The sequence below is a fragment of the Lampetra fluviatilis genome, chromosome 46 (assembly GCF_964198595.1).
Source record: "Lampetra fluviatilis chromosome 46, kcLamFluv1.1, whole genome shotgun sequence".
Classification (NCBI taxonomy): domain Eukaryota; kingdom Metazoa; phylum Chordata; class Hyperoartia; order Petromyzontiformes; family Petromyzontidae; genus Lampetra; species Lampetra fluviatilis.
In genome coordinates this window covers 6,854,107-6,882,036 of record NC_136320.1, presented here as the reverse complement: position 1 = coordinate 6,882,036, position 27,930 = coordinate 6,854,107, and the positions used below count along the sequence as shown (strand labels likewise).

The following is a 27,930-nucleotide window of genomic DNA, read 5'->3' as shown; positions in this document are numbered from 1 at the left end:
CACCTGCGTGTGTCACCTGTGTGTGTGTCACCTGTGTGTGTGTGTCACCTGTGTGTTTGTCACCTGTATGTGTGTGTCACCTGTGTGTGTGTGTCACCTGTGTGTGTGTGTGTCACCTGTGTGTGTGTCACCTGCGTGTGTCACCTGTGTGTGTGTGTCACCTGCGTGTGTGTGTGTCACCTGTGTGCGTGTGTCACCTGTGTGTGTGTGTGCGTCACCTGTGTGTGTCACCTGTGTGTGTGTGTCACCTGTGTGTGTGTCACCTGTGTGTGTGTGTGTGTCACCTATGTGTGTGTGTCACCTGCGTGTGTCACCTGTGTGTGTGTCACCTGTGTGTGTGTGTGTCACCTGTGTGCGTGTGTCACCTGTGTGTGTGTGTGTCACCTGTGTGTGTCACCTGTGTGTGTGTGTCACCTGTGTGTGTCACCTGTGTGTGTGTGTCACCTGTGTGTGTGTGTGCGTCACCGCTCACCTGCGCGGTGCTCAGGCGGTTGAGCGGCGCGCACTGCTCGTGGACGAGCTCCACGGCGCCCAGGTGTTTGCGCGCGCGCGCGGCTTCGCGCGCCAGGTGCACGTCCAGCAGAGGGGGCGAGTGACTCCCTCCTCCACCTCCTCCTCATCCACAAAGACAAAGATCCCCCGTATAGCCTTAAACGAGAGAGTGTCGGGGCAAGTGCTGTTCGTGGGCAGCACCTATAAAGGCCGGCAGGGGGTGGGTGGCCAGCACCACGCCCGCGTCGCCTTTGTCTCAGGTACTATTTTTTTAGGCTGAGTCGACCTTGGGGAGGCCCAGGACCGATTCAGATAATCGTCACCGGTGTTGGCCGTGAGCGGGAATCAAACTCGGGCTGGCTGGTTGGTAACGCAGCGCGTTAACCACTACCCCACCGTTCCCCACACAAACAGACACACAGACACACACACAGACACACACACACAGACACACAGACACACACAGACACACACAGACACAGACACACACACACACAGACACACAGACACACACACAGACACACACACAGACACACACAAACACACACGCAGACACACACACACAGACACACACACACAGACACACACACAGACACACAGACACACACGCACACACACAGACACACACACAGACACACACACACAGACACACAGACACACAGACACACACACAGACACACACACACAGACACACACACACAGACACACACACAGACACAACCACAAAAATTCCCCCCGCGATGGCCTTGAATACCTCTTTTCCACTGAACTGTGCCGTGGCGTGCCAGCACAGCACGGTGTCAAACTGTTGTTTTTTCCACTGCAACAGCCGAACCGCGCCGCTGACGTCACGCGCCAACGTGTCGATTCAAACGGCGCCCCCCACCCCACTCCCCACCCCCTCCCCTCGCCTGCGCTGGCCCCACCACAGCAATGTGGAATGTCCACCGCCTCACCTTCCCGTGCGGAGGCTCTGAGGGCCGCCTCACTGAGCCAGGGCAGCAGCAGGAGGAGCCAGATGGGGCGCTTGCGACGCCACTCGCCGCCCGAGAGGCTCACGAGGAGGGGGTCCCTCCTGCGACTGCCCCCCTCCCGAGACCCCCATCCCAGCAGCCGCCGTCTCACGTACGCCAGGTGACGCTATGACGACAACAACAATGGCGACAACAACAATGGCGACAACAACAATGGCGACAACAACAATGGCGACAACAACAATGGCGACAACAACAATAACCATTAATTCTAGATTTGAAGCTTTCGTGACTGCAAGGATTCATACTCTTTGGTTTTTTCGGTGAAGTCACGTAGGTAAAAAAAGAAATGAAATAAATTGAGTTTTCATTTATTTTATTTTTTACCTACGTGACTTTACCGAAAAAAACAAAGAGTAACAATAAGCATTGTGAAGTGTTTGTGTTGTTCGTTTAGAGATCGCATGAATAGAGTTGCGTCGTTAAACCCGCCAGCACACGGCACACCCAATTAGTAAGGGAGCCGCGGTGGCTGGGAGATGTTAACTACCTCGCCTGGTACGCAGGAGGTCGTGGGTACGATCCCAACCTTTACGCCTGCTGTATATTTGAAGGTTGTGTGTCTCTCTCTCCGCGTGGTCGCGTGGATTTTTCTCCGGGTCCTCCGGTTTTCACTCCACATTTAGCATCAACATCCACGCATTTAGATCATTTGGCTGCAATACATGTCCACGTGATAAGCCACTTCGTTGAGCTATCATCTGTGGCCAGGTCGCTTCTGAATAAGAGCTATATAGCTCAGTGGGCCTTACCTGCTAAAATAAAATAGTTAGATACAGTTAAAGGTTTGTCACGTAAACAAAACGTTAGTTACTACTTCCTGACACCGGTGTGCTGGAGAGTAAACCATCACAACATTTACAATTAAAGTACGACGTTTTCCTGACTATTGCAACCAGCTTCATCAGGCGAGTATGGATTATTGATGGTCGTCAAACGCCTATGCGTTAAACTGACAACGATAACGCAACAACAACGTTACGGTGGAGGGTCAAGGTAACAAACGCACACCACGGATCCCCCTTGTAACATAGCCATGGTCGGGCTACATAACCCGTCCTCTCATCGGCTGAGTGTAAACTTATCCAAAGCCACCCTGGTCGACAATGCAGCCTCCTCACCCCCTGCACCAGTGTCCCTCCCAAAATTAGTCTGTCCGACCCTTTTCACGTAAAATCGATGTTGTGTCAGTTTCAAGAGGTATAGATTCACGATAGTAAATCGTAAAACTTTTTACGATTAATCAGGTGTGAAAACCACGGCAAGAAAATTAGAAAAAGTGGTTTTCACACCTGATGATGATTGCTTCTGTTGCAATCGAAACGTCGTGAGAATTTTATTGTTTTGTTTTTATTATTTTATTATTTCCCTTCTACGTGACTTTACCGAAAGAACCAAGACTATGAATCCCTGCAGTCACGAAAGCTTTCAATCGAAACACTACGTCTATTGACTCTTTCCCCCGCCCCTACCTATCCACGGTGACGAGATGTTAACTACCTCGCCTGGTATGCAGGAGGTCGTGGGTTCAATCCCGAACCTGACGCGTGCTGTATATTTGGAGTTTGCGTGTCTCTCTCTATCTCTCGCCGTGGTCGCGTGGATTTTTCTCGAGGCCCTCTTGTTTTTCCCTCCACATTTAAGAATCGGCATTACGCGTTTCGAGTGTTCGGCTGCTCTAAATTCCCACACGATGATGAGCCACTTGGCTGAGCAATCATTTGTGGCCAGGTCGCTTCTGAAAAAGAGCTATAGAGCTCAGTAGGGGGCAAAGTTAACTAATGTCCCTTCCCCGCTCACCCGAGTCTGCCAAGCAGTGGAGGGTTTAAGGCAGCAGCCCAACTGGCCCCCACCCCTCCCCTCCTGAACGCCAACTGCGCCCCCCCCCACCTTAATAAGAGGTGAAGGGGCAGCCCTGCAAGTGCTAGCTCATGCTGTCACAACGCATGCATAATGACGCGGTGAGTCTGCGTCTCGAGTTGCGTACTGCCCCAACTCTTCACACGTGACCAACGCGTCATTATCCCCGAGCCTAGCCCAGCTTGCCCCCCCCCCCCCCCCCGAGACAGGTTTTAATGTATTTCCAGCTCGGCTCGGTGAAATTTCCAGTGGAAGAAAAAACCTGGTCCCGTGCTGGCCCTGTGGTGGCATGGCTCGGATGTACCAGTGGAACATCAACCATCACGCGAACTCCGGCCATCCTTACAGCAGCAGCGGCTTTTGTCTGGCCATCGAACAAAGACGGTCGCCGCATCACCCGCTGTCGGATGCGCTTCTGCGGCCGTCTGGAACGCGCTCTCCCTCCCGAGATTACGAAGCCACTGGAGCTGTGCACTTTTAAATATAGATTGAAAACTCGTCTCTTTAGAACTAATTGTTGTGTTTAGTTTGTTGTTGTCCTTCCCCCACACCTCCGATTAGCGCAGTTGGCTACGTACGGTGCAAAAGAAGTTCAACATACATACATACATACAATTGGTCGATAACACTTTCATATAGAGATAGAGGACTGCAGAGCTTGGGAAATTGTTGGTAGCAACCGGCTCACCGGCTGCTGCTTTCCAGCTCATTCGATGTCCCTCGGCGATTGCGAGCGATGCGATTTGCAACGATTTCAATGCCGACGCTGCAGACAAAACCTCAACGGGCACAATTTAGCAACGACGACAACAACGACAACAAGAACGCGCGTGTCACACGACGTTGCCCAGTAACTACCCGGCGGCGGCCGTCACCTTCAGACGCAGGTAGAGCTCCCGGGGCAGCAGGGAGGGCAGGCTCTGCCCGCGGGGCAGCAGCTGGCAGCGGCCCAGCTCGGAGACGGTGTGAGGGTCGGAGAGGTCGAGCTCAAGGTAGACGCGCTCGCTGGAGGAGAAGGCGCGCTTGGCATTAAGCGCCACGTAGTCCCAGACGCGCGTGTAGGGAACGTGGATGGTGCCGAAGAGGTACGCGGGCGGGTGCCGTGACACGCTCCACAGGTACGAGTTCATCCGCGACACCTGGCGGAGGCGGCGGCGGCGGCGGGCGCGACAGAGTGGAGGGTGGAACGGAGGTGGACGGAGGTGGACGGAGGTTGAACGGAGGTAAATGGAGGTGGAACGGAGGGTGGGACGGAGATGGAACGGAGGGTGGGACGGAAACGGAACAGAGGTGAAACAGACGTTGGACGGGGCTGAGCCCCGTGGGCAAAGTACGAAAATATTCTCCGAGAGCGGATTTTCGGAAGCTGTCGGGCTGCGTGTCGAGCATTTCTGCTCTCGAGCGTTTGACACGCACTGACACTCCGCACGTCCGATTAGATCCACGGTTGACTATGTGCGGTGCGAAAGAAGTTCAACATACGATCAAACCTGTTAGATGCCAGCAGTAGTACGACCGTGGCAAACACGTCTTTAAGATGGTAGTGTGCGTGGCGGAAGCAGCGGTAGATAGTAGCAGTGTGTGGTGCAAGCATCTATTAGATCGTCGCAGCGGGTGGCTAAATCATTTTTAGCATCGTATGCGTGCATGCCAATAGCATATTTAAATTATCAACTAAACTATATTTATTTTACAAGGTAAGGCCCGCTTAACTATATAGCTCGTTTTCAGAAGCGAGTTGGCTATCACTAATGATAGCTCAACGAAGTGGGTTTGTCATTGTGTGGAAATGTATCGCAGCCAAATGTTTTAAGCGCACGTTGATTCTTCACGTGGAAGGGAAAAACCGGAGGTCCCGAGGAAAACATCCATGCGACCACGTGGAGAGAGAGAGAGACGCAAACTCCCCAAAAAAACAAGCGTCAGCGTCGGGATCGAATCAACGACCTCCTGTATCTCAGGCGAGGTTGTTATAATCGCGCCACCGTGGCATCCCATATTCAACAACTAAACTCTATTTATTTTATAAGGAACGCCTCCCCGGGTCTCATGACGAATCTTCTACGCGATCTTACCCGTACGTACGTAGCTAAACCGTGGTAATCGGAGGTGTAGGGGGTGGACAACAAACCAAACACAGAAATCAGTTCTCAAGAAATGAGTTTCTCAATCTCGCTGATGATTTAAAAGTGCATCGCTCCAGTGGCTTCCTGATATCGGAAGAGCGTTCCAGACGGCCGCAGATGCGCATCTGAAAGCACGCGATGCCACACCGCACTGACCAGCGTGGTGAAGTATGGTCAAATAACCCCGGATGATAAAAAACCAAATACATTACTCAACGCGTAACTGGTTCATGGGCAAGACATACTAATGCCGAGAATGTACACTGTACACTACTCAATTGAGATAAGACGCAGCAGCAACATCGCTCCGCTGCTACTACTAAAACCTTGCCAGGACCTTCCCTGGAATAGAGGAACATAGACTCAACAGGAACGACGTTTCGGGCAATGACCCTTCTTCACCTCACTAGAAATATCACTACGAATAATGAAGCATATTGCCCAATTTTCCGTCTGTTCCTGGATGTGTATTTATTTATTTAATCTTTAAATCAATGTTACAGACGAATGTGTCGCGTTATCAGTGCCTCGTGCACCACTGCCAACGTAGCAACGGCCATGAGCACATCAGTTGTTTGCTCCTGAAAACGTCTTGAGACTCAGGCGTTCCCTTGATAAGCGTGATAATATAATAATATTATTTTTTTAGATAAAAAATAATCCCCCACCGCACCCACAATTCGCACGGCACGGGGAGGCTCTCATCCAGCAGTGGATTGATGATGAAAGGGCTCATGTGGGGGTCAGGGCCAGGTTAAGGTTGTATGAGAGGCCTAAGGCTAATGGAAGAGAGGGATCTAACTATTCACTACATACAGCAGTGTTGTAAACAAACAAAAACTCCATTAACCTTTGTAAAATGTACAAGTGTGTCGTTGAATAACGCTGTATTCGACTCAAGATTATGTATGTTAAACTTCTTTCGCGCCGTACGCTCATCAAACATAACGCACTCGCTACAACTATTTCTTAGGTACGTAATAAAAGGATTCCCTTATCTGAAGCAAAGGCGTGCATGTTGTCGTCCTAATTCACAGGCGAATAAATTCTCGGTGACCACGTTACCGTCGCCCATCCAGAACACACTCGAACAAATGCTAACGACGCAATGCCCCTATCCGAACAAGTGGAGACATCACCGCTGTGACGACGCGGTTGTCTGGCTTGACCACCTGCACGTGAAAGTGTCGTCGTTGCTTGGCCTGCATCTACGTCGGCAGCCGTACGAAACAACAAGAAGATGAAGAGAAGCTGGCACTCCAACGTGAAGCGACGGATCTCAAGGAGGGCCTTAGAAAATACGAAGTGCCTTAGTAATCGCCTGTCGGTGTAATCCGGACCCTGTGCTACAGCAAAGATCCCCCGTGTAGCCTTAACAGACTGTTGGGGCAAGTGCTGCTAGCGAGCACCTATTAAGGCCGGCACGGCACACGAGGCGGTGGGTGACCAGCACCACGCCCGACCGCCTTTGTCTCCCCAGTGGCGATGTTTACATACCGCACCAGGTACTCATTTTTTGGCTGAGTCGACGTAGGCGAGGCCAAGGACCGGTTCAAATAATCGTCACTGGGTGTTGGCCGTGAGCGGGAATCGAACTCGGGTCGCCGGGTTCGTAGCGCAGCGCGCCAACCACTATACTACCGCACACACACACACTACAAAGAGACAAAGATCCCCCGTATAGCCTTAACAGACTGTTGGGGCAAGTGCTGTTAGCGAGCAGCACCCATTACGGCCGGAACAGTACAGGAGGGGGTGGGTAGCCAGCACCACGCCCGACCGCCTTTGTCTCCCCAGTGGCGATGTTTCCACCCCGCACACACACACTACGCTACCGACCACGCACACACACAAACTTACATTCGACGGCGCCGGGCATGAGTCTTGCACGGTTGGCACCAGGACGCAGGCCCACGAGGCGATGAGTACAAGGAGTAACGTGCTCATTTCTCACGTCTCACACTCGCTTGGCTGTAGGTGTGGCGATGTCAACCGAAGTCTATCATCTGCTCAACAGCAAGGACGACGAAATATGAACGTATCTATCGCAAATGTTCAGTGAGATTTACATGAATGAAATGTCCATGCATTGAAATCTTCCAAATGTGGTCTTCTCCAGTAAATTACTGGTTCTTCATATATATTATATATATGTGTATTTTAACCGCTAATTATATTTATTATCCATCGTAGATTCGATTATAGGTTCATGGCACGTCTCGCCGGTCACGTGAAGTATTCCAGAGTTTTACACGCAGCGCCTGCCCGCTCGTGTTAATTCATTCCGCGCACTTTGGCTCTTCATTCAACTTCTTCGGACGCACGTGCGTGTGTGTGTGTGTACGTGTGTATGTGTGGGTGTGTGGCTGTGTGGCTGTGTGTGCGCGTGTGTGTGTGTGCGTGTGTGTGTGCGTGTGGGTGTGTGGGTTTGTGGCTGTGTGTGCGCGCGTGTGTGTGTGTGTGCGCGTGCGTGTGCGTGCGTGTGTGTGTGCGTGTGTGTGCGTGTGCGTGCGTGTGTGTGCGTGTGTATGCGTGCTCAACACGCAGTGCTGTGTCCAGTCGTGTGCGTTTTGTTTTCATGAACAAAAAAAAATCTCGGAGCTGCACTTGAGTCGCAGGTGAAGTCAGAGGATTTGAATGGAGGAAACAAGGATGGTTGAATTGTCGACAGAAGTATGTATGGATGAATGGATGGATGGCGAGATGAAATAATGGATGGCTAGATAGATGGATAACTCGATCGTTGGATGGCGATATGCATATTATATATGGCTGGATAGATGTCTGGCGATATGAATTAATGGATGGATTGCGAGATCGATGTTATTATGGATGGAGGATTAGACAGATAGATAGATAGATGGCTAGATAAATGAATAGGTGTCTATTGAGATAGCTATATGGATAAAACGATAGTTGGATGGTGATATGTATATTATATATGGCTGGATAAAGGGCTGGCTATATGAATGAATGGATAGCGAGATCGATGTTATTATCGATGGAGGATTAGATAGATAGATGGATCAATCGACAGATGAGTTTGTTATCAGCGTGTGACTCGAACTCCATCCTCTTCGAGGCACGATGGCAATCTTCGCAATGCGTATACACCTCGGGCAAAACCCGTTCGGTCGGACACGTTGCAACGAGAGCCAATGATATCGGTCCTTGATGTTCACGGAGAAGACCCCACCACGCACTCGAGCAGATATCGCTCTCGAGACTTCGCTGCAGCAGAGAGGTCCCGCACCTCCGATTTGCACGATTGCCTAAGTACGGTGTGAAAGAAGTTCAACGTGTGTGCTTGCTGTTGACGCCTTCCGCGGGTTCGATTGCTGAACGTCATCTGAAGCCTACCCCCCAGCGAAGGCCGGAACGAGAAGGCCGCATCGCACAGACGCAGAAGTTCGAGACCAAAAGTTACTTTCGTACGCTAATAACTAACGGGCACCACATCAATTCGAATCGTCGCCGTCATCGTCATCATTAATACGACTGCTCATCAAATGCGCCATCTACTGCAAAGTGGACACGTGTTTCATTTGAGCGTTCACTGTTATTAAATATCCCGAAGACTTGTCTTTAGAAAAAAAACTATTTTATAATGTATATAACATCGATAACAAAGCATCCGATAGTGGAGAACGAAAAATACCATTCAATCTGTCAAAAAACGATCTATGTTGACAATCACACTGATTCTGACCACTCATTCATTCATTCAACCACTGTCGCTATCCATCAGTGGTCTCGCCGTGAGTCATTTACCCTTCAATTATAATACACAGTTGCTCAATTGCACCTGGAAAAGTGCGTTCCGGGAATTATATTGGCACGGTCGCAGTGGTAGTGCCTTACGCCGACAAATCCCAAACGTACCTCCAAGCCAGCCCTACCTACTCATCGCAGCGTGCCGGAAGAATAACAAAAAAAGCGAGTAAAAATTGTATTCCCTTAATGTTACACTGAATACACACGCGTGTAGCAACACAAGATCCACTTCCCTGCGTCTCGTTTCCTTTCTCCTATCGCCGTCTCGTCATCAGTTTCTTCGCTGCTGTGGCTCAGAGTTTGATCATCTCGCCTCTCTCGTCCCAGTTTGTCTTCGTCTTGTCGCCGACGGTGGCTTGCTGTCAGGATATTTGTGTTGTTGTTGTTGTCGTTGTTGTAGTTCTTGTTGGACTTGCTGCTCTTCTGAGTTTTTCCGCGTCTCGCGTTTGCAACTTATCGCCGGCAACCACAGCAGCCGCAGCAACAGCAGCAGCAGCTCAACCAGTCAGCCAGCTTCACGGTGCGTCTTGTACAGAGACACGCAACGGCCTGATGGACACACACACGCACATACACAACGATGGACACACACACACATCAAGCACATGCACAACGATAGACACACACACACACGCAGGCAGACGGACAGACGGACACGCAGGGTGCAACAAGCACGCAAGTGGCTGCGTGCTCTCGGAGCGCGCTGTGAATGAGACGCACGGACGCACGCGCGCGCACTGACACACCGACACTCCCACTCCCACACGCCCGCCGACACACTGACACACTGACACACACACTGACACACACACTGGCACACTGACACACCGACACACTAACAAACTGACACACACACTGACACACACACTGACACACCGACACACACACCGACACACACACTGACACACACACCGACACACTGACACACCGACACACCAACACACACACCAACACACACACCGACACACCAACACACACACTGACACACACACTGACACACTGACACACACTGACACACCGACACACACACTGACACACACACTGACACACCGACACACCGACACACTGACACACACACCGACACACTGACACACCGACACACTGACACACTAACACACACACTGACACACACACTGACACACCGACACACACACTGACACACTGACACACCCACACACACACTGACACACACACCGACACACCGACACACTGACACACTGACACACCGACACACCAACACACACACTGATACACACACTGACACACTGACACACACTGACACACTGACACACCGACACACACACTGACACACACACCGACACACTGACACACTGACACCGACACACCGACACACACACTGACACACACACACTGACACACTGACACACCGACACACTGACACACTGACACACACTGACACACTGACACACCGACACACTGACACACTGACACACACACCGACACACTGACACACCGACACACTGACACACTGACACACACACTGACACACACACTGACACACCGACACACTGACACACTGACACACCGACACACTGACACACTGACACACACACTGACACACACACTGACACACTAACACAACGACACTGACACACCGACACACACACTGACACACACACTGACACACTGACACACCGACACACACACTGACACACACACCGACACACTGACACACCGACACACACACTGACACACTGACACACTGACACACACACTGACACACCGACACACTGACACACCGACACACACACCGACACACTGACACACTGACACACACACTGACACACTAACACAACGACACACTGACACACACACCGACACACTGACACACTGACACACTAACACAACGACACACTGACACACCGACACACCGACACACTGACACACTGACACACTAACACAACGACACACTGACACACCGACATACCACTGACAAAAGACATCGATCACCCCGTGTAGCCTGAACGGGTGATCGGGGCAAGTGCTGTTAGTGAGCAACACACATACAGACACACATACACACATACAGACACACATACACACACACATACATACAGACACACATACACACACATACACACACATGCACACACACAGAAATACACAAACACACAGACACACATACATACACACACACACACATAGAGACATACACACACACACTTACAGACATACACACACACACTTACAGACATACACACACACATGCACACACATAGAGACACACATACACACATACAGACACACATACACACATACAGACATACACACACACACTTACAGACATACACACACACATGCACACACATAGAGACACACATACACACATACAGACACACATACACACATACAGACATACACACACACATGCACACACATAGAGACATACACATACACACATACACACACACACTTACAGACACACATAAACACACACGCAATGACACACATACACACATACAGACATACACACACACACTTACAGACACACATACACACACACGCACGCAGAAATACACACACACACAGACACATACACATACACACACACACATAGAGACATACACACACATACAGACACACACACACACATACAGACACACATACACACATACAGACATACACACACATGCACACACATAGAGACATACACACACATACAGACACACATACAGACACACACATACACACATACACACACATGCACACACATAGAGACATACACACACATACAGACACACATACAGACACACACATACACACATACACACACATGCACACACATACACACATACACACACATACAGACACACATACACACATACAGACATACACACACACACTTACAGACACACATACACACACACGCAATGACACACATACAAAGATGAAAAAATGACATACATACACACACATACACACACACGAAATGAGACACACACATAGAGACACACATACACACACATACACACACACGAAATGAGACACATTCACACACTCCTATCCACTCCCACGAACGCACGCCCACGAAATGATATACAAACACACAAAGACGAAGATCCCCCGTGTAGCCTTAGCATACTGTTGGGGCAAGTGCTGTTAGCGAGCAGCACCTATGAAGGCCGGCACGGCACATACGAAGGGGTGGGTGGCCAGCGCCACGCCCGACCGCCTTTGTCTCCCGAGTAGCGATTGTTTACACATCACACCAAGATACTAATTTGAGGCTGAGTGGATCTAGGGGAGGCCCAGTACCGGCCCTGACATCACTCGTTTGCTGATGCTGCTTTACGGACAGCGCGCTCCCCGTCATGATAACGTCGAAAGTCCACCACTCGTTCAGGAAGCCGTCTTGCTATCCTTGCCCCGCGCCTCTGATGAAGTCCAGCACACAATCAGAACAGACGTCTCTGTGTGCGTTTGGTGTGTGTGTGTGTCCGGGGGATCGGTGGCGCAGTTGTTGTTGTTGTTGTTCGCAGGGACGACCATAGCGGAGTGCGGGGCCCAGGGCGAACGCCTCGAATTCGCTGTCGCCTAGAGACGGCTCTGCTTCGTTAGCACGCCCGCGGTCATCATCAGCGGCGAATCATAACTTGAATCTGCCCCTTAGGCCTTCATCGATGTCAACTCAGCCTTAAATGAGTAACTGGTTACGGTGTTAAACCACAGCACTGGGGGAGACAAAGGCGGCCGGGCACGGTGCGGTTCACACCAACACTTGCCCCATCAGTCTGCGTGGCTTGACGGGTCTCCTTGCCTCCTGTATTGCGTGGACCCCATGAGGATCACGGCCGCTGGTCAAGCCCGGCGACGGATTGACAGTCAACGGAGAGAACGCTCCCTGGGTGGGACGTCCTCCGCGGAGATGGAACCGTAAGATCGGCTCGTGCGCACGAGCCGAGGGATGGGTGGCAGTGGCTTGGGGAGGCGTCTGTCTGGATAGATCACGGTGGATGAAAATCTACAGGGTAGTCCAGGTGTCTTGTGATCCCCCCCCCCCCCAAATTAATTGATCGCTAACAATCGTTTTTCTTTGCATGATTCATTTCAGTTTAAAATGAAGCTTAGTTTTAAAATTAATTCGGCGAGTGCCAGGTGAGTGGCGGGTGAGTGTTGAGAGTGTCAGGTGAGTGGTGAGGGTGTCAGGTGAGTGGTGAGGGTGTCATTGGTCAATGTGACCACTCGCCTATACCACGTGGCACAACTGCCTCCATCTCTCCGTGTCTCTGTCTCCGTCTGTCTGTGTCTGCCCGTGTCCCTGTCTCCCCGTGTGTGTGTGTCTCTCTGTCCGTGTCTCTCACCGCGTCTCTGTAACATCAGCAACAACGTAACGTCATCAGCAACAACAACAACAAGAACGCATCTGTCGTTTGTTAGACCATGAGCCCACGCGAGACGTATCGTTTGACGTTGGCGTAACATTCAGCGAATCCAATTTCTTTACGTGGCCCAACAAACAGTGAATTTCCAACGATGAACTATTTGACATTAGTGGGGTTTCGATTTAAAGCTTTCGTGACTGCAGGGATTCATTTTCTTGGATCTTTCGGTAAAGTCACGTAGAAGGGAAATAATAAAATAATTAAACATTTCATTTTTTTGTATTTTTATTATTTTATTATTTCCCTTCTACGTGACTTTACCGAAAGATCCAAGAATATTAATGGGGCTATGGAAATGGTTCTAGATTTGAAGCTTTCGTGACTGCAAGGAATCATCTTCTTAGGTTTTTTCGGTAAAGTCACGTAGAAAGTAAAATAAAATTTTCCTTGACGCCTACATGAAGAGAGGGAGTGTTGAACAGATGGAGATTAGTCCACACTTTGCTGTGCCGCCTTCTCCTGGCGAGGCAGCGATATGGGCACCCCCTCCACTCCCCACGGGAAGAGTTTCTGGACATTCGTGTGGTGATCAAAGATCTCCCGTGTATCGGTCGCCGATGGTTGGTCGTGAGAGGTAATCGAGTTCGTAGCGCAGCACAGCGCTAACCGCTGCGCCACTACTCCCCCCCCCCACACACACACAACAAAGACAAAGATCCCCCCTATAACCTGAACAGACTGTAGGGGCAAGTGCTGTTAGCGAGCAGCACCTATGAAGGCCGCCACGGCACACGAGGGGTGGGTGGCCAGCACCACACCCGACCGCCTTTGTCTCCCCAGTGGAAATCTTTTTACACGCCGAACCAGGTGCTCATTTTAGGCTGAGTCGATCTAGGGGAGGCCCAGCACCGGTTCAGATAATCGTCGAGCTCGGGTCGCCGGGTTCGTAGCGCAGCGCGATAACCACTGCACTGCCGCTCCCACAGACAGGCAAAGACAAATATCCCTCGTATAGCCTTTAACCTTTGTTTGGGGCAAGTGCTGTTAGCGAGGAGCACCAATGCAGGCCAGTGACGTCACACCACACCCGAGCGCCTTTGTCTCTCTCGCGGCGACGTTCACTCGGGTCGCCGGGTTCACAGCGCCAAGCGCGCTGACCATTGGTGGAAAAAACCCGATTTTTCCAGCGACAGGCATCGGGTTTCTTCTTTAATACAATTAAACCCGATTTCGGGGAATTAAAACCTGGTTTAATGAATACGAAACTCTGATCCAAGGCTTAGGCTGCTTCCTCGTCGGTGCTGCTATCGTACTCGGGGGGGGGCGTCGGGCACGGGGTAGTCGTAGAATGCGGCGGGCAGGTTGGTCTTGATGAACACGAGCTTCTCCTCCACAATCGTGGGCGCCAGTGAGTTCTTAGCTTGGAATGGATGAAGCCCATCGTTGAGAAGTTGGCGAAGTGCGGTTCTGCAATTAGAACCAATTAAACCGGGTTTCTCCCAATCTCAGATGATCGGGTTTAATATAAGAAGACAATTGAACCCCGATTGTAAAAAACCCGACTCTGCCACCCTTGGCGCTGACCACTACGCTACCGCTCCACACCACGTACAGCAAACAGCCACCACCACCACCATCAACCCCGGCTACGAGGAGGCCCGGCCTCGCCCAGGTGGAATGTCGCGTGTTTAATCTTTGTTCACCTCCCCACCCAACCCACCAGCTCCCCCCCACCCACCCCCCTTGTTCTCTTACTGAGCGTAACGTTTCACCTGGGAGGTGTAGTGTAGTGTGTCTCGCGTATCAATCCATCAGTCGGGCAGACACTCAAACTCACCCCCCACCCCCTCCCAAAGGCAATGAAGTTATCACCGCCACCATCAATTTAGTGAGCGGTTTTGCTGTTGTCTTTGTCTCCAGAAAGGTCCGCGTGTGTGTTGATAGCCTGGGGTAGGAACGCGATACGCGCAGAGGGAATATCGTTTTGCATTGACACGGAGGAATACAGCTCATCAGTTATTTGGTTGTTGTTGTTGCGTGTTTATTGATGCAAAACATTACGTAAAGGTGCGCGCTCACAATGAGCTCGCTTCTCTCGAACAACGCTTGCTTTCCTCTGTGTGTAGGGGCACAGGTGGTGCATCGGCCGGTCATCCCAGTCAGGCAACCCATGGCACCTGGGTCTGCCCCGTGACCTCCTGCCGGCGGGCGTTCGACACTTCACGTGGCCTCAACGTGCACCTAGCCTGGCACAGGCGCCATGGTGACGTCACCGCCACTTTGTGTCGAAGGGCGGTTGTTGTGTGGTGCATATTGTGGGGAGCGGTAGTGTCGCTGTTAGCGCGCTGCGCTAAGAACCTTGCGACACGAGTTCGATTCCGGCTCACGGACACTGCCAGTTACGATTACCTAATCCGGTCCTGGGCCTCCCCTAGGTCGACTCAGCCTCAAATGAGTACCTGGTGCGGTGTGTAAACATCGTAACTGGGGAGATAAAGGCGGCCGGGCGTGTTGATGGCCACCCACCCCTTCTTGAGCCGTGCCGGCTTTCAGAGGTGCTCGATAACAGCACTTGCCCCAGCTGTCTATTGCAGGCTATACGGGGGTTCTATGTTTTGTTTTGTGTGACGCATAGGGCAACCGAGAATATCTCAGATGCCGCTCTGTGACATCCACTTTCGCGGGCCGTTCTCTTTGGACGCGAGCGCTTTGCACCGCTCAGCGGGATTTTCGTCTCAGCCTCAGCATGTGATGCAGATAGAGGCGCAGCCCTGCAATTGCGTGCTCACGCCACTGTCGGTGGAAGGTGAATGTTATCAGGCGAGTACTGAGAGTGCCACGTGAATGGACAATGCCACCACTCGCCTTCACCAACAACAACAACAAGCGCCATTCGCCACTAAGTGGCGGTGACGTCACCACGACGCTTGTGCCAGGCCATGTGCACCTTGAGGTCACGTGAATTGTCGAACGCCCGCTGGCAGGAGGTCACGGGGCAGACCCAAGTGCCACAGGTCGACTGATTTAGATGACAACTCCCGTGACACACACTCGTCTGACCCTGGGCACTCACATCACACCACTGTCTATCTGTCTCAGCTCTCCGTGTCTCCGTCTCTCTGTGTCTCCCCGTGTCCCTGTCTCTGTGTCTCCCTGGGTGCGTGTGTGTGTGTCTCTCTCTCCGTATCTCCGTCTCTCTGTGCCTCCCCGCGTCCCTGCATATGTGTCTCCCTGGGTGCGTGTGTCTCTCTCTCTCGCCGTGTCTCTCCCCCACTTTATCTGTGGAAAGAGGTCGTTTTTTGACCTCCTCTTTCACGCTGTCCGGACGTCTCAGCAAAGGGTTGGGAGAACCCACGCTTTACCCCACCACCACACGGGACCTGCCGACCCACTTCACTGTGACGAACCCATTCAGACTACACTGCTTTGGCGGACGCAAGCAGTAGGGGAGAGGGGAGGAGAGGGATTTGAGAAACTCGCCCCCATTGTTTAACTTGCCGCGCCCGGAGATGGTATCGAACCTGCGAACTCTATGATTCGGAAGCCCAGCGTGCTAACTTACAACAGCACGGCATCGTTCCTATTTGAAGTCTCTACTGAAATGTAGACCGGTGTAGGTGAATGTTCACGGTTCTGCTCCGTGCGTGACGGCAGCAGGCGATACAACTCTTTTTGTTTGTGGAAAAAAGAAAAAAAAACTTTACAAAGAAAATATCTCCAGAAAAGATCAGCGCGTTTGTGTGGATGGATCGCCCGGGGTAGCAACTGCATGAAGACAGAGAGAAAGACTCAAAGACTATCGTTTTGCGTTGACTCGTTAAACGGGCACATTGCTTGACACCTAGGCTGTCGCGACAAAATGTTATCCATAGTAAAGAGAGATTTTTTTGGGGGGGTTAGATTGCGTTCATTTTAATGGGTCGTTAAACTGGCGCAGAACGAAGTCATAAAACACTTCACTGCAGTTCGTTGTAGCACTGTATATAACTGACCTTCAATTTGTTTAAATTGACCGCTCTGATACTTTATTCTATTCTGCGTTCGGTCGCTGGGGTTGAAATAAATTGGAATTCGATACAATATCTGGTAATCACCGAGAAATGTCTCGTATACCATAATGTTGAAGCATAAAGTAGACTGAAGAAATAAATAAAGACACCAAATCCACTTTGTTGCTGCGTAGAATTATTTATTAGATTCACCTTCAATAAAGAAACGTCAAACTTCAAGCGAATTTGCAAAAAAAAATATTTCCGCTCGACCTTCGTCTGCGTGAGTGTAAAAATCCACCCGCTCATGAATATTCATGAGGGGGGGGGGGGGTGCAGCATGTGGAGTGACGTCACTCTCTCATGAAAATTCACGAGGGGGGGGGGGGGTGCGGCATGTGCAGTGACGTCACGCTGCGTTACACACAAACAGACATTCTTGGCTCATTCTAGTCGCGATTGTCACGTGACCAAAACGTGACAATTATCGACGAGTTGAGCACATCCGTGTGGTGGAGAGTAAACCCACGTGGGAGAGTAACCCCACTTGGGTTTACTCTGCAACACAAGCGGTGTGCTGAAGCCGTCACTGTTAGTGGCACGTTTTGTCTCCGTGACGAACCCCTTGCCAATTGGCTGTGTCAGGTGGTGGCGGGTTTAACGACACAATTCATATTCTTGGTTCTTTCGGTAAAGTCACGTAGAAGGGAAATAATAAAATAATGCACCTGATGATGATTGCTTGTGTTGCAGTCGAAACGTCGTGAGAATTTGTTTTGGTTTTATATTTGTATTATTTTATTATTTCCATTCTACTTGACTTTACCGAAAGAACCAAGAATATTAATCCCTGATGGTCACGAATGCTTTAAATCGAAATTTGACACAATTCATATTTACGCGATCAGACCCAAAGAAAAACACTTCATTATGGAGGCGCATTGCGGCGTTGACTTTCATTCTTTAGTTCAGTTTTCGACATATGACTCACTCGCTTCCGCTTACCTGCGTGCGACAGGTTCGTTCCACGTCGTTGCCAGATAAAATGGTAAAAAAAACAATTCTCATATTTTGCTACTGGCAAAGGAGGTTCCAATGGTAGGTGTTAAGATGTTCCAAACACCAAATAGATACATTTTGCAAGCCACAAAGTCTGCATTGACCATATGAAATTGTGGCTAAACGTGCAAACAAATATGCTCTGATAATATTTTGGATACTGGCAAAAAAGGTCCCGTAAATTTGACGGTAATGTGATCCTCTGACCTTAGGGCACCATCAAAGTAAAGGTTCATTTATGATAGCGATCTAAGATAAGAGAACCACAATACAGCTTCCGTCTGGAACGCTCTTCCGATATTAGGAAGCCGCTGGGTTCTATGCCTTTAACATCGTGTAGATGGAAAACGAATTTCTTTAGAAGTGTTTTTTGTGCTTAGTTTGTTGTCTTTCCGCCCGCACTTTCGATTAGCACGGTTGGCTACGTACGGTGCGAAAGAAGTTAAACATACAAACATAACACGCTCAAACAAAGCCACGTGGACTAAACGTCGCGTAATTTCGCCGCATCTCGGCTCTTCTCCCCAACGATAATGATCTATGCTCTAGCGCCCTCTAGCGGCGATTCTTTTTGTATCCGCAAGAAAACAAACGTGACTTTGGGGGCGTCCATAAATGACGTCACGCACCTGGGGGGGGGGGGGCGGGGTCAGACATTTGTGACGATGTGTGACGAGGGGGGGTGTAAGAAATGTGACGTCACATCAAAATGCGCAACTTTAAATAAATATAGACAACACGTTCCACTTAATTAAATAGACGTTTTAATAAATGTATTCTCCTACAACATCAGAGTGCAGCGCCGCATTAAATACGCACTACAATGACAATAGTTTAAAGCAATTTATTTTTTTGGGGGGGAGGGGCAGAGCTTTGTGACGTCATATTTGAGGGGGGGTCTGACTTTCGTGACGCCGGTGTGACGAGGGGGGGGGGGTAAAAAAAAATCGTCAAAAATCGCGTGACGTCATTTATGGACTGCATCCTGCAGTAATGCGATTGTATTAATACTTGTCATTATTATTATTAAATCTAGATGATGATTTAAAAGTGCACAACTCCAGTGGCTTCCTCATCTCGGAAGGAAGAGCGCGTTCCAGACGGCCCCAGAATCTGAAAGCGCCGCGCAATGAGGCCGGTGACCACCGTTTTTGTTTCGATGGCTGAGCAGCGAGGATGACCACCCCGGAGTTGGCGTGATGGTGGTTTATGCTGCGCTGGGCACATCCCAGCCACGCCAGCACAGTGGATGGTCCAGTGGCTTCCTCTCTCACCATCGGAAGGGCCTTCCACCAGCAGAAGAGCAATACCATTGGGCTGGGGAATCCAACATCCTGATGGACTAAACACGTTTTTGTGTGTGTGTGTGTATATTTACGTGGGGATAACGGAACGGCGTTCATCTTGCGGAGGGTTTATTACCCGGTCTCGGCAGATCGCCCGCACTTTAACTTCTCACTCTTCGATCGCCTTTTGCTCACCTTTCCAACGCCGTACTTCGCACCCCGATCGTAATTTTGTATTGTTCGTTGTTTATAACTTTGTCGCCGGGCTCTACTGGACCTCTGTGAAAATAAGCGCTTCACAGCTCATCTGATTTCTCCTGGATAAACAAAAAAAATGGATTCTGATTCGTTGATTCTTTAGCGGTGAGAGGCGAGGGGTGCGTCGCCCCGGGCCCGGCAGTAGGGGGAGCTGCCACGGAATCACGCCGCGCTCCCGGGCGCGAACGAACCGACGTGGCAATGGTAATTGGCTACTCGAGGGACTGACTGGAGACTCAGTGGGTTGGACAGCCACCGAGCGAGTGTCACTTGAAGCCAGATTAACACCGTTTTGTCTCAACGTGGAGATGCAATGCCTTGAACAAGCATAGGCTTTACCCCATTTCCGGCAAGGATACAGGAGGTGTTAGGATGTTCAAACCCCAATTAGACACGCGTATTGCAAGGCGCCGTAGTCACCGCACATCGTGCTTGCGGTAAAGCGTGCAAACCACGTGGTTTGATCACCATGTGTGCATTGTCCGTTGAAGCTGATTCAGGACTACACCAGCGACAGCCTCCTATATGGCCTCGTCTCACCACCAGTGCGACACCAGAGGACAACGCCAAAAGGCGGACAGCACAAGGGCAATGCACAAATAGCAAAGCATTCTTATCTCGGTCGGAGCACTTGTGTCTATGATACTGGGAGATAAAGGGTCCCGTCAAAAGATAAGCCTTGTTCAGACCATCAGCCGAATTGGATTTCAACAACAAATAACATGCAGCAGCAGCGTTTGCTTGAGTGAGCAAACTGTAGACTGATTTCAAACTTGTGGGTCTCATTAGCAGTGGCGGGCTTGTGAAATCGATTCGTTCAGTCCGCCAGCCTGTTGGCTTTCCAGACCAAGTGACATTCAGCAGCACAGCTTTGTGTTTAGTTTGTTGTTTTGTTTTGCGTTTAGTTTACTGTCCTTCTCCGCACCTCCGATCAGCAAGGTTGGCTACGTACGGTGCGAAAGAAGTTCCACGTGCATGCTAACAGGGCGAGCCAACTCCGACTCGGCGTGAGCGCCGCTCTTCCAACTTTGCCCACAAGGCGGCGGACTTACCACGCGTGACCAGCCCCCCCTTGTCAATCCACTGCTGGGTGAAGGCCTCCTTCCTCCAACAACATCGTGTCGGGGGTCATGGTGGGGGTCGTTTGACCGCTGGTCAGGGCGGGGTGGTGAAACGCGCACTCCCCCCTCCCCTCACTCACCCCTCCCCTCACCCTTGTCCTCACTCACTCTTTCGCTGACCCTCCAACCCCTCGAGGTGCCCTCGCCCAGACCCCCGCCCGCCCGTTTCACCCGCGCGTGCGCAGATCTCCATGACGCAATGTTCGCCCACAGACCCCGGCCCTGCCTAAGGCCACTCGATCTGGGCGATAGACATCCGCGGAAGTGCATCGTCCCCTCACCACCACCAGCAGCAGCAGCAGCAGCCTCGGTGTCACTAGAAATCCGAGGAAGTTCCTCCCGCTGCTTCTTTGCACGCAACCCCGACCGATACGACCATCCTTGGGACCTCCCTTGCCACAAGTTTGTGTGGTTTATGCAGACATGATTCCTTGCCAAAAGGTTTCAGTTTGGTGTTTTAACATCTTAACACAGAAAGGGTAAAACCTTTTTATTCCACCACCATCCTTCTTACCACTCCACCAGCAAGACTATAAACATTCTGCGCCTGTCATCAAGAGCAGCAGCAGCAGCCATGATCAATCCACTGATCGACGAAAGCCTTGGTTCTATCATTGGCTATTGATGGATGATAGATTATATTTATTACAGAATACATACGCAGACGATATCTGCTCCTCCAAATAACAAAACAAGTTTGTTTCACACATCCCACCAGCCACCGCAGCCTTTCAAAAAGCAGTTCCAAAGAGTTCAGATTAGCAAAAAGTGCATCGCTCCAGTGGCTTCCTAATATCGGATGGAAGAGCGTTCCAGACGGCCGCAGAAGCGCATCTGAAAGCGCCGCGCGATGCGCCGACCGTCCTCGTTGTACGGCGAGAGAGGCGCTCGCGTGATGGTGGTTTATGCCCCTTGACGAGACCAGTCAAGGTATATTCATCCAGTACACCTTGTGTTGACGAATTTTTTCAGTTTATTTTTTATCAACACAGGTGTGTTTATATGTAACTATACCTGTGTTTGTTTGTGTGTATCCGCATGTTCTTCTTCTGTGCAGTGTGCGCAAAGACAAGGCGGCCGGGCGTGGTCTTGACCCCCCCCCCCCTTCCCTTGATAGGGGCGTTCACGTGGCCCAGCGCGTCATTCAGGTTCGAATCCGGAAGGACGCCCTGATTAATACTGCAGGTGTTTAAACCGTAAAGTACGACCACTGCTACCCGCCGTCTGATTCACAATGGACGTTAATATCCTGTGACGTCGTTCGAAGAAGAGTAGGCCATTGTGTCCACATTTCCAAAAAAATTAAAGATTCCACGTATGAATGTTGAACTTATTTCGCACCGTACCGTGTTAATTGGAAGTGCAGGGGAAATACAATCAACTAAACACAAAAAGCACTATATAGGAAGCCACTGCATAGCTTCAGTGGCTTCCTAATATCGGAAGGAAGCACGTTCCAGACGGCCGCAGACGCACATCTGAAAGCGTGCGATACGGTGGCCGTCTTCATTTGATGGTTAGTCAAAAGCCACATGCTGCTCCAATGATGACCTCGGAGTACTTTGAAAGAGGCGATGCGAAAATCTCAGCCATCTCGTTTGAGTATTAAAGATATAACTCGCATACCAGACAATGAATCAAACTTCACATTTGTAAACAATGTTTTTTTTTAATAGCACAAACACCGTTCAAAAAGCACTCGATGTTCACACTAACTCCAAGAGAAAAATAATTTATTCAAGCATTGGTCACGAGAATAATTAATCGATTGTTAATGTTCGATGCAAATGCTATGCACACACCGCGATTAATGACGTAGATATGCGCACTGCGCTTAAGAACCTGATGAAGATGAGTTCGACTCCCACGATCGCCAAGGTCAGTGGGCGAGCGATTTAACATCTGAAATGATCCCGGGACACCTTCACCTTCCTTCACCAACTTGCGATGAACCGGCGCGGTGAAGTATGGTCAAACAAACTCCACCAAACACAGACCACGTGGGGGCGGGCGGGGCGGGGAGGTTTCATCCAGCAGTGGATTTTTAAAAATGTCTGCACGTTCCAATAGTTTAGCTCCATCTAGGAGAAAGAGAGGTGTCATTGGCCAATGAATATTCGCATGATTTTGTTGTTTTGTTATTAATGAGGAAATTACCCAACGGTACCTTATCTTACACAGATATCTGCATTTACAGCGAATTATTATTAAATTGTAAATGAGATGACAGCTGATTAAATAGCTGGCGCTCTAACGCTAGCGTCGTGACTCTTGGGTCTTGCGCTGACAATGAGCTCCCACGGGAGTCTACGTGGTCTCAGAGATGAGGCTCACGGTGTCTCTCTCCGTATGTATCTCCCTGTCGATCTCCGAGTCGATCTCCCTCGCGAGGGTCTCCGCCTCCCGTAGCGAGGCTCCGAAGTCCGACGCCTCTTCGTGGCTCCGCACCTCCTCCTCCTCTTCATCCCCCGCATCCTCCACCTCCTTCCCCTCCGTCGACTCTGCCCGGCACAGAGGGCAGTGAGGGGCCGTCTCCACAGAGCCCCCCAACACCTCCTCGTAGCGGGGGGGCTTGCCAGGGCTGGCGGGGTGACGAGGTGGGGGGGGGAGTTAGTCATTGTTACCACCATCATTGTCGTCATGTTTTGATCAATTCAACATCATAATCATAGTTTAACATGGAGTAAGCTTTCGCGAACAATGTCATCCGTAATATAGGGGTTTTTCAAGGTTTAGATCGCGTAAAAAATATAAATGTGTCGCTAAAACCCACCACCACCCGACATAGCCAACTAGTAAGGGTTGTCACGTAAACAGAACGTGGCCAATTCGTCAGTAGTACAGCACTAGTGTGTAGTGTATAGTGTAGTATACTAGTACAGCACTAGTGTGTAGTGTAGTGTATAGTGTAGTGTATAGTAGTGTAGTGTATAATGTAGTGTATAGTGTAGTGTATAGTAGTGTAGTGTATAATGTAGTGTATAGTGTAGTGTATAATGTAGTGTAGTGTATAATGTAGTGTATAATGTAGTGTATACTAGTGTAGTGTATAATGTAGTGTATAGTGTAGTGTATAGTAGTGTAGTGTATAATGTAGTGTATAGTGTAGTGTATAATGTAGTGTAGTGTATAATGTAGTGTATAGTGTAGTGTATAGTAGTGTAGTGTATAATGTAGTGTATAGTGTAGTGTATACTAGTGTAGTATATAATGTAGTGTATAGTGTAGTGTATAGTATTGTAGTATATAATGTAGTGTATAGTGTAGTGTATAGTATTGTAGTGTATAATGTAGTGTATATTGTAGTATATAATGTAGTGTATAATGTAGTGTATAGTGTAGTGTATACTAGTGTAGTATATAATGTAGTGTATAGTGTAGTGTATAGTATTGTAGTATATAATGTAATGTATAGTGTAGTGTATAGTAGTATAGTGTATAATGTAGTGTATAGTGTAGTGTATAGTAGTGTAGTGTATAATGTAGTGTATAGTGTAGTGTATACTAGTGTAGTATATAATGTAGTGTATAGTGTAGTGTATAGTATTGTAGTATATAATGTAATGTATAGTGTAGTGTATAGTAGTATAGTGTATAATGTAGTGTATAGTGTAGTGTATAGTAGTGTAGTGTATAATGTAGTGTATAGTGTAGTGTATAGTAGTGTAGTGTATAATGTAGTGTATAGTGTATTGTATAGTGTAGTGTATAGTGTAGTGTATAGTGTAGTATACTAGTACAGTACACCCGTGTGTTGGAGAGCCAAGCCACAACATTTAACAATCTGAGTGCGACGTTTCGCCAGTAATTACAGCATGCTTCATCAGGTTAATTACAACGTGTGTCACGAGACAACTAAATATATAATCGGTGACGTTTCGGACAATGGCCTTTCTTCATAAACCATGCATGTGCCACGAAGACGGGACATTGCCCGAAACGTCGTCTATTATAGATGCTTGCCGTGAGGGGTGCACACGGTGATATTCACGAATGTGTTGCGTTTTCCCGTACGGCAGCTACATATTTTAATAAATACATTTCATTGTTTCCACGGCTCATGACTCGGGTTGCCAAATCTGACTTTTTGTATTATATCATTAATCTCAAAACATTTGTTTAAAATATCCCCTTACCGCATTAACATCTCGCACACTGCTTACTTCAACAGGAGATGAATGCCATTTCCGGTCAGAGCCGTCCCTAACGGTGCACGGCAAATAGGGGCGATCGCCCCGGGCCCCGCGCTTTGGGGGGGGGGGCGAGTTTTTGAGGATGTCCGATGTAATACTTAGGCATTAAATTTCGATTTAAAGCTTTCGTGACTGCAGGGATTCATCTTCTTGGTTCTTTCGGTAAAGTCACGTAGAAGGGAAGTAATACAATAATAATTATTTTATAATGTTTTATTTTTATTATTTTATTACTTCCCTTCTACGTGACTTTACCGAAAGAACCAAGAAGACTTACGCATTAGTTTGAGGGGGACCCATAGGGTGGGATTTGCCCCGGCCCCTGTACCCTGTCACCCCCCCACCCCACCACGCTTTGGACGGCCCTAATTCCTGTATAGAAGACTCCCGACCAATCCAGGAGGGGTTGGCAACTCTACTCATGCCTTACCTGGCCGGGTCAGGCTGGGCATCGCCGCTGTGCACCTGGACCGAGCATCCGGTCACCTCCTCCTCCCCCACCTCCTCCTCCACCACCTCCTCCACCTCGCCCCGGGCCCCCTTGCCACTGGGGGCCGAAGTGGGGGGCCCGCGGGGGGCAGGTGGAGGGGTTCCGATGGGCAGGTTGGGGGGGGTGCTCCAGGATGAGGAGCAGAAGGTGGGCGAGGTCTGATCCCTGTCGTTGGCTGACCCCTCCAGAGATGCGAGGGGCAACGTGCGATGCCTGGGAGGAAGGGAAGAAGAGATTGTGTAGGAATCCATGGGATTTCATAGGAATGTATGAGATTGTATAGGATTTTAGAGGCATTTATGAGATTGTATAGGATTTCATGGGATTTAATAGGAATGTATGAGATTGTATAGGATTTCGTGGGATTTCATAGGAATTTATGAGATTTATAGGATTTTAGAGACATTATGAGATTGTATAGGATTTCATGGAATTTTATATAATGTATGATATTGTATAGCATTTTAGAGACCGTTATGAGATTGTATAGGATTTCATGGGATTTCATAGGAATGTATGAGATTGTATAGGATTTTAGAGACATTTATGAGATTGTATAGTATCTCTTTGGATTTCATAGAAATGTATGATATTGTATCGGATTTCATGGGATTTTATAGGAATTTATGATCATGTAAAGGATTTTATGGGATTTTAGAGGCATTTATGGGATTTTTGAGAATGTTACAGGGCTGCAGAGGTAAAGGTGCAGCCCTGCAATTGCTCGGCTCGCACCGCAGCTGGTGGAAGGGCCCTCTGCTAGAAAGCTCTGCAATCGCATCAACAGATGATTTAGGACAAAATAATGAGCGACGGACGTGGCTGCGTTTGCGAAATAATTCCCGAAACAGCGTTCCGGACTGCTTCGGCTGAGATTGTGTCATGTCTATCATTCTTGTCCTGCGCCAGCGTTCTTCACGAACTGCCAGCGGAGAGGAGCACGATCGCCGATAAGACATCATCGGTGTGTGAGGGCCGCCACACATTTGAAACCATAGGGGGTTTGACAGCAGCACGAGGATGATGATGGTGGTGGTGGGGAGTGATTTCACTCTTGGGGGCAGCACGTCACGGGTCGCACTAAAGGTCACCAGGGGCCGCCTGTTGCCCACGGGCCTTGCAATAAAGAACACTGTTCTACATCATAGAATTTCTCGATCATTATAATAACTTCACACTGTAATGTTGCGCTGGCGCCGCATAGCGTTTGCAGAGAGACAGAGAGAGAGAGAGAGACCACGGACTCGAGGAGGAGGAACCGCAGACGAGCGGATGAAGGCGCTACCAACAATTGCCCAAGCTCTGCGGCACTGTAAATATGAAGGTGTTATCGGCCAATTTGATGAGTGTTTATTATACACGTGGATGGAAACCGGAGCACCCCGAACAAAAACCCCACGCGTGCGAGGGGGCAACACTCGATCCCTCACAACAGAGACGGGTGGAGATGAGTCCACACTTCGCTGTACCGCCTTCTCCCTGCGAGCCAGCGGTACGGCTCCTCCTCGACGGGAAGAGGGAGTTCTAGAACGCCAGTGCGGTGACCCACCAACCCTGGCTGCTGCCTGCAGAGTGCAGCCGTAGCCAACGCCGCCAACCACGCGGCGAATCGTCACCACCACCACCGTCATCACAGAGGCAGTCGTGTCCCACTGCGAACTGATATTGCTACTCACTTTGTCCCGGGGTCGAGCAGAAACGGCAGCGAATCGGATTCATGAATGGGGCTGAAGACCACCTGCCACACACCAAAGACAAAGACACAGATTCCCCCGTGTAGCCTTAACAGGTTGTTGGGTCAAGTGCTGTTAGCGAGCAGCACCTATGAAGGCCGGCACGGCACACGAGGGGGTGGGTGGCCAGCACCACGCCCGGCCGCCTTTGTCTCCCCGGTGGCGATGTTTA

The 27,930-nt window shown here is 49.7% G+C and overlaps 1 protein-coding gene across 2 annotated transcripts in view; it reads right to left on the bottom strand.

The window, feature by feature from the left end:
• Positions 1 to 10,054, bottom strand: part of LOC144947731 (metalloprotease TIKI1-like) — a 99,601-nt gene extending 89,547 nt beyond the window's left edge. For both annotated transcript variants that reach the window (XM_078877060.1, XM_078877061.1), the window contains exons 1-5: positions 9,395 to 10,054; positions 7,373 to 8,296; positions 4,262 to 4,525; positions 1,449 to 1,632; positions 473 to 612 (exon numbers count right to left, since the gene is read on the bottom strand). In XM_078877060.1, coding sequence (XP_078733186.1) covers positions 473 to 612; positions 1,449 to 1,632; positions 4,262 to 4,525; positions 7,373 to 7,459 — 675 coding nt within the window. In that variant the 5' untranslated portion in view covers positions 7,460 to 8,296; positions 9,395 to 10,054. The remainder of the gene's footprint in view (positions 1 to 472; positions 613 to 1,448; positions 1,633 to 4,261; positions 4,526 to 7,372; positions 8,297 to 9,394) is intronic.
• Positions 10,055 to 27,930: the final 17,876 nt, after the last annotated feature.